This window comes from Hemiscyllium ocellatum, chromosome 20 (genome assembly GCF_020745735.1).
Source record: "Hemiscyllium ocellatum isolate sHemOce1 chromosome 20, sHemOce1.pat.X.cur, whole genome shotgun sequence".
Classification (NCBI taxonomy): Eukaryota; Metazoa; Chordata; class Chondrichthyes; order Orectolobiformes; family Hemiscylliidae; genus Hemiscyllium; species Hemiscyllium ocellatum.
In genome coordinates this window covers 24,802,753-24,815,301 of record NC_083420.1, presented here as the reverse complement: position 1 = coordinate 24,815,301, position 12,549 = coordinate 24,802,753, and the positions used below count along the sequence as shown (strand labels likewise).

Genomic DNA, 12,549 nt, shown 5'->3' with positions numbered 1-12,549 from the left:
TTAATCTTTCATCAACTATGTCAAAACAGATTACGTTGTCATTCAACTCAATGTAATTTGTTGAATTTTGCTCCACGCAGATTGGCTTCCATATTTTGCTGTAGCAAAACATTGAGTGTAATGAAAATAAAATTCAGAGAGATGTTCTTTGACAACCCAAGGATATGAAAGCAAGGATATAAATGCAATTTCTTTCTATACTCTGCAGAGTGATGGTAAAATGACATTCTTGGCATTGCTTATGCAACATTGTGCTTTTCCCCACCCACAACTTCCTTCTCTTCTGAAGACACTGACTTCTAACAATAGTCTGGTTTCATACAAGTCACATATTGTTGACAGGCTGCTCCATACTAAGGACAACTCCAAGTGCCCAAAAGTTTAAAATAAAAACAAATCTGATTCAGTGTTTTCAAACATTTCAATGTGATATTCTGTTTTTTTCCCAGGACTCTTAGTATTTGTCATAGGAGCAGGTGAAAGCACCTTGATCCTGTTAGAGAATGAATTGTTTTTATTTCTCTTCCATTTACCTGCCTTTAAATCAGTATTCCTTAAAAACTTACACCCAAAATTTGCTGGAAATTTTAATTGACATTCAGCATCCACAATTCTTTGAGAGAGATGTTTCCAGGTCCTACTGCTCTTTGTATGGATAAATGCATGTTGGTTTTACTCCTGAATTGGCTTACATTTTAAGAATTTTAATGTCCATCCTGTTTGGAATGGCAGTGGGGATATGGAGTATGGCTGATTTCCAGAGGTGACTCTTAGGAATTTTCCTTCAATCAACAATAGTGACTGTTATAGTCTGTCCTAGATGACGTAAAGGTACATAGAAAGTAGGAGAAAGAGTATACCATTTGATCTATCAAGACTGCTACATCATTCAACATAATAATAGCTGATCCTCTGTCTTAATGCTATACTCCTACTCTTTCCCATTATCCCTTGAAACCTCTAGCCTTTATAAATCTGTATTTTTTTGTTAAATATATTTAGTGATTTAGTCTTCAGTGAAGAGATTTCTACTGGTTCACTACCCTCCGAGTAAATAGATTTCTTATTTTAGTCCAAAATGTCTTGCCATTACCTGAAACAGTGACCCCCTTATTCTGGCTAAATGAAACATCATCCCTGCATCCAGTCTGTCTGGCCCAGTTGGAAATTATGTTTCAGTGCAATCCCCTCATTCTTTTATACTCAAATGAATACAGGCTCAGGTGACCCAATCTCTCCTCATATGACAAATCTGCTAGGCCAGGAATCAGACTGGTGAACCCTTGCTGTACCCCCGCTGAGACAAATGTGAATTTTCTGAGGCAAGGTGTTCCAGAACTGAAACAGTACACCAAGCATGCTGTCATGATAGCCCCATACAGTTGCTCAGGTTAGCATCCTAAACCCAAACATCTTCTGCTGCTTCATCATTGACCTTCTATCCGTCATAAGGTTAGTAGTGGGGACTATTGCACAATGTTTATTGCCATTCATAACTCCTCAGATACTGAAGTAGTCCATGGCCAAAAGCAACAAGAGCAGGACAATATCCAGACATGGGCTGAAAAGTGACAAATAACATTTGTGCCAGGCACTTGCCATCTCCAGTAAGAGAAATTAACCACCAATCCTTTGACATTCAATGGCTTTCCCATCACCGAATCCCTCACTATCTACATTCTGGGGGAGGGGGAGGGGTTACCATTTACCAGAAAAATGGACTAGACTCACCATATAAAATGTAGTGGTTAGAAGAGAAGATCAGAAGCTAAGAATCCTGCAGTGCGTAACTTACCTCCTGACTCCCTAAAGACCTCCACCATCTACAAGGCACAAATCAGGAGTGAGGCTCACCATTTGCCTGAATGAGTATAGCTTCAACAACACTTAAGCAGCTTGATACTATCCAGGACAAAACAGTCCCTTCCACCATCAACACTTATTATCAGTGATATGTACCATCTACATCATACACTGCAGAACTTTGCCAAAGATCCTTAGACAGCACCTTCCAAACCCACAACTAATTAAATCTCAAAAGGGCATGTCAGTCATAAAGATGTGCAGCACTGAAACAGACCATTCGTCCCTGCCAACCAGGTATACTAAATAAATCTAGTCCCATTTGCCAGCACTTGGCCCATATCCCTCTAAACTCTTCCTATTCATATACTCACCAGATGCCTTTTAAATGCTGCAATTGTACCAGCCTCTACCACTTACTCTAGCAGCTCATTCCATACATGCACCACCCTCTGTGTGAAAAAGTTGCCCAACTTAAATTTTTCCCCTCTCACCTTAACCCTACGGCCTCTATTTTTGGACTCCCCCATCCTGGGTACGAGATCTTGTCTATTTATCCGACGCCAGTCATGATTTTATCAACCTCCAGAAAAAGGTCACCCTTCAGCCTCCAGCGCTCCAGGTAAAATACCCCAAGTCTATTCAGTATTTCCCTTTCGCTTAAACTCTCCAACACTGGCAAAATGTAAATGTTTTCTGAACCCTTTCAAGTTTCACAACCACCTTCCTATAGCAGGGAGACCAGAATTGCACAGAGTATTCTAAAAGTGGCCTCACCAATGTCCTGTATGGCAGCAATATGATGTCCCAACTCCTACACTCAATGCATTGACCAATGAAGGAAAGCATACCAAACACCTTTTTCACTACCCTAATCTACCTGTGACTCCACTTTCAAGGAGCCATGAACATGCACTCTAAGATCTTTGTTCAGAAACACTCCATAGGACCTTACCATTAAAGTATATAAGCTCTGCCCTGATTTGCCTTTCCAAAGTGCAGTACCTCACATTTATCTAAATTAAACTTCATCAGCCACTTCCTGCCCCACTGGCTCATCTGATCAAGAGCCTGTTGCATTCTTCTTCGCTGGTCACTCCACCTCCTATTTTGGTGTCATCTGCAAAATGTACTAACCATACTTTATACGTTCATATCCAAAATTATTTGTATAAATGACAAAAAGCAGTGGACCCAGCATCGATTCTTGTGGCTAGTCACAGGCCTCAAGTCTGAAAAATAACCCTCCACCATCGGGCCAGTTGTATATCCAAATGGCTAGTTCTCCATGTATTATTGTCTTCACCACACTTCACCACTGTGCTGTAAAGGACATTTTCACATATTTCACCAATTTTCTGGACTGTTGCATTAATGCAAGGTTTTTCACTGACAATTGTGGCTGCCTGGTAAAGGTTCACTCTGCTCAAAAGTAGTCAATCTCTCCGTTATGACCTTATACAAAAGACTGTAGATAGGATGCTGTTCCAAGGTAGGTATCAGTTCTCCACCCAATGCTATCCTTACCCTATCAAGTACACTTGTTCCAGCTGAGGTGATCAGAAAACAACAATAAAGTTGATTTTACCCTACAAGACTGTCAGTTTAATCACATTTCTGGCTGTAAGGCAGAACTGTAGTTTCAAACTCAATTATGGTTTCAGCCCATAACCTACGCTGAGGCAGTGTTTCTTTGAGAGGGGTACTGTTTCTTGAAAGATATATTAAAAAAAGGTGTGGTTTGCCTTGTCAAGGGAACATAATGTCAAATGCTCTACACTCGACAAAAAACATTTGGTTTTCTGGCGTCTTGGCTTACATGCCTCCCTCAATTGGAGTCAATTATAAAAGGATGAAATTACGACACATCTGGATAGCAGTAACAGGATAGGTCAGAGCCAGCATGGATTTATGAAGGGGAAATCATGCTTGACTAATCTTCTGGAATTTTTTGAGGATGTAACTCTGAAGATGGACAAGGGAGATCCAATGGATGTAGTGTACCTGGACTTTCAGAAAGCCTTTGATAAAGTCCCACATAGGAGGTTAGTGAGCAAAATTAGGGCGCATGGTATTGGGGGCAAAATACTGACTTGGATTGAAAATTGGTTGGCTGACAGGAAACAAAGAGTAGTGATAAATGGCTCCCTTTCGGAATGCAGGCAGTGTCCAGTGGAGTACCGCAGGGATCAGTGCTGTGACTGCAGCTTTTTGCAATATACATTAATGATATAGATGATGGTATTAAAAGTAATATTAGCAAATTTGCTGATGATACAAAGCTGGGCGGCAGGGTGAAATGTGAGGAGGATGTTAGGAGATCACAGGGTGACCTGGACAGGCTAGGTGAGTGGACAGATGCATGGCAGATGCAGTTTAATGTGGCTAAATGTGTGGTTAGCCGCTTTGGTGGCAAGAACAGGAAGGCAGATTACTACCTAAATGAAATCAATTTAGGTAAAGGGGCAGTACAACGAGATCTAGGTGTTCTTGTACATCAGTCAATGAAAGCAAGCATGCAGGTACAGTAGGCAGTGAAGAAAGCTAATAGCATGTTGGCCTTCATAACAAGAGGAATTGAGAACAGAAGCAAAGAGGTTCTTCTGCAGCTGTACAGGGCCCTGGTGAGGCCGCACCTGGAATACTGTGTGCAGGTTTGGTCTCCAAATTTGAGGGAAGACATTCAGGCTATTGAGGGAGTGCAGCGAAGGTTCACGAGGTCAATTCCTGGAATGGCAGGATTATCTTACATTGAAAGATTGGAGTGGCTGGGCTTGTATACCATTGAGTTTAGAAGGCTGAGAGGGGATCTGATTGAGACATAAGATTATTAAAAGATTGGACACTCTGGAGGCAGGAAGCATATTTCCGCTGATGGGGGGAGTCCCGAACCAGAGGACACCGTTTAAAAATAAGGGGTAGGCCATTTAGAAGAGTGGAGGAGAAACTTTTTCACCCAGAGAGTGGTGAGTGTGTGGAATGCTCTGGCCCAGAAGGCTGTGGAGGCCAAGTCTCTGGATACTTTCAAGAAAGAGTTGGATAGAGCTCTTAAGGATAGTGGAATCAAGGGTCATGGGGATAAGGCAGGAACAGGATACTGATTGAGGATGATCAGTCATGATCATAATGAATGGTGGTGCTAGCTCGAAGGGCAGAATGGCCTACTCCTGCACCTATTGTCTAACTAACATTTGCTGTTCGTCTGACTTTATTACGTACAAATTTGTTGCTGTACTTACCAACACAACATAGTAACTGCACTTTAGTCCACTTAGTTACTTTGGGGATCCTGATGAAGTGATGAAGCACCACATACGGGGAACTAAGAATCAAATTAGCTAAATCATCATAGACAATGAATAAAACTAAAATTGGTTGGTTGAATTTGGCATTTGTTTTAAAATGTCCCAAGTGTGTCAGTGTGTGATGTGAAGACAAGTTCATTGCACAGAACCAGTCCCCGCAATCTGTTGGTGTTATAAAAAGAGAAAAGTTAGCTGAGTTTGAAGGCTGCTATTGGGAGACCGGGATAGAGTCATAGAGCATGGAAATAGAGCCTTTGGTCCAACTAGTCCACACCAAGTTCCTAAACTAAACTAGTCCCACTTGCTTGAGTTTGGCACATATCCCCTCAAACCTTTTCTATTCATGAACTTATCCAAATATTTTAAATGTTGTAATGGTACTTGTATCTTCCACTTTGGGATGACATGGTGGCTCAGTGGTTAGCACTACTGCCTCACAGTACCAGGGACCCAGGTTCGATTTCAGCCTTGGGTGACTGCTTGTGTGGAGTTTGCACATTCTCCCACTGTGTTTGGATTTCCTTCAGGTGTCCTGGTTCCCTCCCACAGTCGAAAGATGAGTAGATCAGGTGAATTGGCCATGCTAAAATCGCCCAGAGTATTAGGTGCATTAGTCAGAGGGAAATGGGTCTGGGTGGGTGGGTTACTCTTTGGAGGGTTAGTGTGGACTTGTTGGGCTGAAGAGCCCGTTTCCACACTGTAGGGAATTTAGCCTAACCTCCTGTAGTTCATTCCACACATGAACTACACTGTAAAAAAAAAAAATTGTCCCTCATGTCCTTTTTAAAAAAAAACTTTCTCTAACCTTAAAAATTGCAGTTTTAAACTCTGACCGTAGGGAAAAGACCCTTGCTATTCACCTTATGAATACCCTTCATGGGATGATTCACTGTCCCTTTAGTTTAAGTCATTCACATTTATAACCTTTATATCCATAGATCCAAAGTCACCTGCTCTTCCCAGGCAACTTACACGTATTACAAGAGTTGCAATTGTAATCCAAAATCTTATTTTCTAAATTAAACCTGTATAAGTGGTCTTTAAATTAATTAATATTATTGATTTTCACCATCCACCTTGGAACCTGTTTCACAAATTTGTTTTGCTCTATCCCCCTTTCAAGCATAGGCCACATTCTTTGGTTCTACTGTTCTGGACAATGGTCTCTTATTTCCATACCCAAAAGCAGCAATCGTATCACTGCTCTATTTTTTTACAAAACTGATCTATTGTTACCTTTATACATCTGAATATTGATGCTGTTTGCTTTCCTTTCCATACACAAAAGCAGATGAAGGATGACAGATTTAACCCAGCAGCATAAGCAGAAGATTGGATTAAAGTAGAAATACATTTATTAGAAAGACCCATGCCTGAGAAGGACTATAGTGAACAACACTATGGTTAGAAAGAAAAGTTCAGGGACTGGTCTTGTATTCCTTAGATTACTACTATAACAGTTCCCTGTGGTGTAAACCTTGATGAATAGTAATACTGGTCTTTTAAAAGATTTGATTGAATCTAGCTTTTTTTATATAAGAAAATAGGAACAGGGGAGTAGGCTGTTCGACTCTGTGCTTGCCTTTCAATAATATCATGGCTGATCATCCCATTCTTTAACCTGTTCCCATTTTTCCTCCATACCCTTTAGCCCTAAGAACTGTATTTAGCTCCTTCTTGAAAACATTTGATGTTTTGGCATCAACTGCTTTCTTTGACAATGATTCTACAGGCTCAGAGGGAAGAAATTTCTCCCCATTTCAGTCCTAAAATGGCTGACCCCATATCCTTAGACAATGACCCCTGGTTCTGGACGTCCCCCACCATCAAGAACATCCTTTCAGCATTTCTTCCATTTAAGCTTATTAGTACTTTACATGAACTAATGCAAATGATAGAGTATTTTATTGCACTAAGTATATACTCAGATTGCACTGTTGCCTTAAGAATACTGAACATACACATAGAAACTCTGACAACAGAGAATAAATCTACAATTAAGTGTGAATGAAAATTGGACAAAACTTCAACTAATCTGTTATATAGGACTGGGGGATGCAGGAAGTTAGAATGTAATCCTTTAATTTTTGAACCCCTGTTTTGAATCCAGTTCAGGAAAGGTGCTTCCTGCCTATAGGGTCTGATAGAGAATTCATTCCCTCAGTTGCTAGGAGTCTTAAATGAATGTTGTTCATGTTGACAACTCCTTCCATGCAGCACAGACAATGTGCAAAGTCAACATGTCATTCTAACATAACATAAAAATAGATTGTTTTTTTCAGGATGCAAATTAAGGAACTTCTTTTAAGCATAGTATAAAGACTTACATCTACTAGCATGCAATGTAGAAGGAGTTTTATTCTGCATCTAACCAATGTTTCCTTCCCTGGGTGTGTTTGATATGGAAGGAGCTTTATGCTGTATCTAACCAGTGTTGTACGTGTCCTGCAATGTCTTGGAACGATGGAGAGAGTGTTTTACCTCATGTAAATTGTGGGGTTTTGACTGACAAGACACTGAGAGAAGTTACACTTGTGCAACCATTTTAATTAACACTGAGTAAGCAAACTGTTTGTTGTATGAGCACAGTTCTAATTTCACTGATCTAGTGATTAATTTTGTATTGTAGTAATTGTTTTAAGTATTATCTTGAAATAAGGCATCACATTGATGGCAGAGACAGTAATCTTCTGAAGCAAATTTCTGTGCACAAGTATTAGAGATAAAGAAGATCAAATCACACTGAAACCATGCATAATGTGAAAAAATGTGATATTAATGATGAATTACTCTAGGTGTTAATGGTGAAGTTAGTGGCATCACAAGCAGAAAATCCAAATATAACTCCATTCCATTGGTCAGCCTCACTCATATGGCTGAAATGTTAGAAGAAGTTGATGTGGGAAGCCGAAAGAATATAATGAAATTCCATGGCTAAACATGTTGGTGCTGTGTTAAGTGATGAGTCTTCAATGACTCACCATCTTTCTTCTGCTCCTTCGCTTCAGGAGGTAGCCCTATGTTATCACCAGTGCGGTCAGGCATTCTTCCTTCAAAATTTGCAGCTTTCTCCTTTCCTGTGGTCTCTGATCCTAGAAAGGAAGCTGCTTCATCAATAATGAAGCCTGGCTTAATAATCTCCTCCTCAGAAACTCTGATTTCTTCTATCTTTTGATCCAATACTTGCACTTCATTTGCAAATGCTACGTTCTTATCACCACCTTCCTCAGATTCTTTGCCATTGTCACTTTTTGCAATCTCTAAAATGTCCTGACTATCAGAAGCTTCAGATTCTATTACTTTTTCCTCAACTGTTCCAATCTCAGATTTATCGTCAATTCCCTCCTCATTTTGCTGTTGTCCCTCAGATTCACCATTCCTTATATTAGCTTCTTGCTCAGAATCAGCTGCTTCCTGACTATCCAATTCTTCCTCTTCCAGCACCTTTGACTTGTCCATTTCTTGGCTTTTTGTCTTATCCTCTGTTTCCTTTGAAATGTATTCCTTGTGATACAAGTCATCATTGGAATCATCCTCCTCAGGCCAATGCTCACTTTTATTGCCGTTTAGTTCATTTTGTTCTTCAGAATCTGCAGCAGGTTCAGTGACCCCACTTTGTGCTGGCTTTCTTGGTTCGGTTTCTTCACCTTCATGGGATTTGTCGTCATTATTTTCTTCACTTTCATTTTCTGTGCTGTTGTGATCCAATTCTTGTGAATTACCATTCATATTATCAGTAGGAACACTACCCTTGACATCAGGAGTGTCAGATGCTAGGCTTTCAATTATTTCAGAATTTATAACCAACACCTCACTGTCATTTTTGAAGTTGGCTTCATTGCTTTGAGATTCTTGATCTTTTACATCACTCTTAACCACATTATCATCATGTACAGCAGCACATCTTGAACATGCTGCTACACAGTTATCAATGTGTGACTGACCTTTTTCTTCTTTGTCAAATAATTCCACTGTGGAACGGTGTGATCCCAAGCCTGAACTACCATCAGATGCTGAGTTTGCAGACAGTGAGGGATTGGCTTTTTCTCCTTGCTGCTTACCATTCATAAACTTCTCATCATTCACGTTGACACTTGGGTCTGTGGCCAAGGCTTGGTTTCCTGCAAGAACGACAACATCTTCATTTTTGAGATTAATGAAATCTTGGGTCTGGCTCTAAACGATCAGACATTATCACTAAGTTCAAGACCAATTTTCTGTTTCAATGTCTTTTTGTTAAATATAATTTAATTTAGAGGGAAAATAAAAATTCAAAGAAATGCTGTTACAGGCTTAGAAATGTTTGAAGAACAGGTATTGCTGCACATATTGAGCTATATAGGCCTGTGTCACTCAATAATGAAGCATTGATTGTGAGGGCAGTCTATTAAAACTAACACTAAAATCTGTATGCCCCTTTCTAGCATTGTTTTCCAGTAAAAGGATTTTCATGAGGCAGCAACAAGTAATTGATTGTGATCAGCACCTTTAGTAAGACTATTTGTCATAGAATGCAGTGAATAACAATACTAACTGCATTTTTCCAATCCTTCTGGGACAATTTAAAACCAAGTGTAGGGAATATTTTAGTATCAATTCTTATAAGTATCAGGAAACAATAATGGAAGTTGGTAGAATGGCAGTACATGTTAATATTGTTCTGGAGACAGAAAATCACCTAGGCTATTGTTCCTAGGCATTATCCAACTTCTGGTTTTCATTATTAAAGGAAAATGTTGAGGGAAATGGCATTGAGTGTTACAATAATGTCACAGGCTGGATCAATCCGAAATTTGACTGTTGGAATGCCTGATGATAAAACAAGAAAATAGTTACTAGGAATTAATGTAGTGAAGATAACCACATGGGGGTGTTGTGCGATTTTTGGAATTACAAAATTAAGTCCTGTGGTGTCAAGACTGTGTGTATAACTAAATCTTACACAAACACGATCTCTTGTTAAAAATCACACAATACCAGGTTAAAGTCTGTTCATTTGGAAGTACAAGCTTTCAGAACACTGCTCCTTTGTCAGATAGTTAGTGGGGAGGGATCATAGGACACAGAATTTATAGGAAAAGATCAGTGTCATACAACTGATGTGATATTTTGAACAAACCTAGATTGCTGTTCAGTCTTTAACCACTTAGGTTTTGATTCATTAATGTATAAATCCCAGAACTGCTTTCAAGTCACAGTCCTGGAGTTAACTTAAGACTTAGTAAAAGTCACATCTCCGCTTAGACAATGCATTAAAGGTTTGAGATTAGAGTCTGTCTGTATCCCAACCTTGTCAGACGGGTTCTCTGACCCAAGGTTGGCATACAGACAGACTCTAACCTCACACCTTTAATGCATTGTCTTAGCTGAGATGTTACCTTTTGTTAAAATATAAAATCTTACATTATCTCAGGACTATGACTTGAAAAGAGGTTCTGGGATTTACATATTAAATCAAACCTGCAACCCCATTTTAAGTGATTAAAGACTTAACAGCAATTGAGGTTTGTTCAATGCATTGTGCAACACTGATCTTTTCCAATAAATTCTGTGACCTATGACCCTATCCCACCTGCTATCTGATGAAGAAGCAGTGCTCATAAAGCTTGTGCTTCCAAATAAATCTGTTGGACCATAACTTGGTGTTGTGTGATTTGTAACTTTGTCCACCCCAGTCCAACACCAGCTCCTCCACATGACTATTTCTTGTGGTATTTCATATAAGAAGCCAAACCAACTTTAGTCTTCATGCAAAGCAAAGGTTGGAGGTGAAGGATAATCCTCTCTGGGCATGTAACAAAGTCCCCGCTTTTAATTCATATATTGTTTATATAACATTTCTTACCTGAACACACACTGTCAATCTTTTCCATCATTACTTATTTTGGTCACCTTTGCAAGGGAAATATCCTATGTAAACCTGCCACATGGTAGTTACATGCTCACACCAATGGAAAGGATTGCATCCTAATTTACACCATGCATCAAATCTCACTATTCTCCTAATTTAAAGAATATGATATCACAGCAAGAATTCTTTGAAACAAAAAGTACCAAGCAATTGTTCTTTGAAATAATGTATTGATCCCATATTATGTCCAAGCCCCCAGAAACTCTCATTCCATTAGAAAACTTTACACAGTTTATGAATTCAAAATGTGAAAAGGTCTATGTTTAACCATGGATGTTTTACTTCCACCCTGGCTATTTGAGTTGAAGAGCCAGAGTTTCACAAAATTGGAAAGGCTCCATGGACCTTTAAAGTTAGCAGGTGGTATCTGAATGTAGACATCGCCTCCCATTTCAGATTCAATATTTTCCAGTAGAGAAGAAGTGATAGAGTGTGTCAGCAGAGCCATTTAAACTCAATTTTGGGTTCAAACATTTCCTATGTTGTCAGGTCCAAGAGCCTTACCCTGCAGTATGAAAGCTATGAGTTGATGGAGTGGATAGAATGCCTTCAAAGAGTAGATAAAGTTTGTACAACTGTCATGACATGAAGGTTTTAAAAAGATCTGAAGTTTAAATTTAACAATAGGCCATGAATGAATGAGAGTTACAGACAAAAAAAAACTTTGGAATGTTTATATTGGTAGTAGATTAGAATAAAAAGTAGCACATTTTCAATGTAGGTCTTTGTTGACCTTTCCCTAAGAGTGAATGTTATGTCGTTATGAATGCTTTTTGTATTTCAAAAGCTACAGTTATTTCATTGAGGGTTCTAATTCACAATTTGGTTGAGACCTTAAAGATGTTATAAGGGTTAGCTGTCTTTGATAATGGCATACGAAGAGAAATTAATTTGATTTTTGACAGATTTATTATGTTTTAAACTCATTCATGGAATGACAATGTCACTAGCTAAATGATTGAGGAGATTTAAAAGCATTGAATGGAAGTTCTTTCACTATCACATCTCTAACAAAAGAGCTCTCAGCAGTTTAATTTTCCAACTTTACATGACTCCTACGGTCTACCATAGTGGATACTTTTTTTAAAAGATATTTTTATGAGAAATTTAATATTTTGACAGATTTACAAAAATAAACAGAACTTTCAAGCACAAACATTAATATAAAAATAGATCTTACATATATAATCATCAAAATTCAAAGGAATGATATTAAAGAAGAAAGAAAAACAATGAAACTCAGTTAACTACTAATCTAATCCACAATTATCCAGAGTGTATAGTTGAGTCACTAACATCCTTCAAACAAGAGAAAATGTTCTCTAATACACTCTAATAACAGTATAATAAAAAGGAAACTATTTCCAAACAATAAGAACAAAAAAAAACATGTTTGAATGGAGATCCTCCCCCTTGTTCTCAGGGGGCCTTACTTCCTTTCTAAAGGTCCACCATATCCTCTCCTAAACAGTGTCCCACCCTTGACCCGGGCGCTCCTTAATAGGATTTAGATATAATACCGAGCTAGAG

The 12,549-nt window shown here is 38.8% G+C and overlaps 1 protein-coding gene across 4 annotated transcripts in view; it reads right to left on the bottom strand.

Moving 5' to 3' along the window:
* Positions 1 to 12,549, bottom strand: part of srl (sarcalumenin) — a 62,328-nt gene that overhangs the window by 31,847 nt on the left and 17,932 nt on the right. For 2 of the 4 annotated variants that reach the window (XM_060840641.1, XM_060840643.1), the window contains exon 1: positions 8,090 to 9,043. In XM_060840641.1, coding sequence (XP_060696624.1) covers positions 8,090 to 8,837 — 748 coding nt within the window. In that variant the 5' untranslated portion in view covers positions 8,838 to 9,043. The other 2 variants (XM_060840644.1, XM_060840645.1) reach the window with 2 other exon arrangements.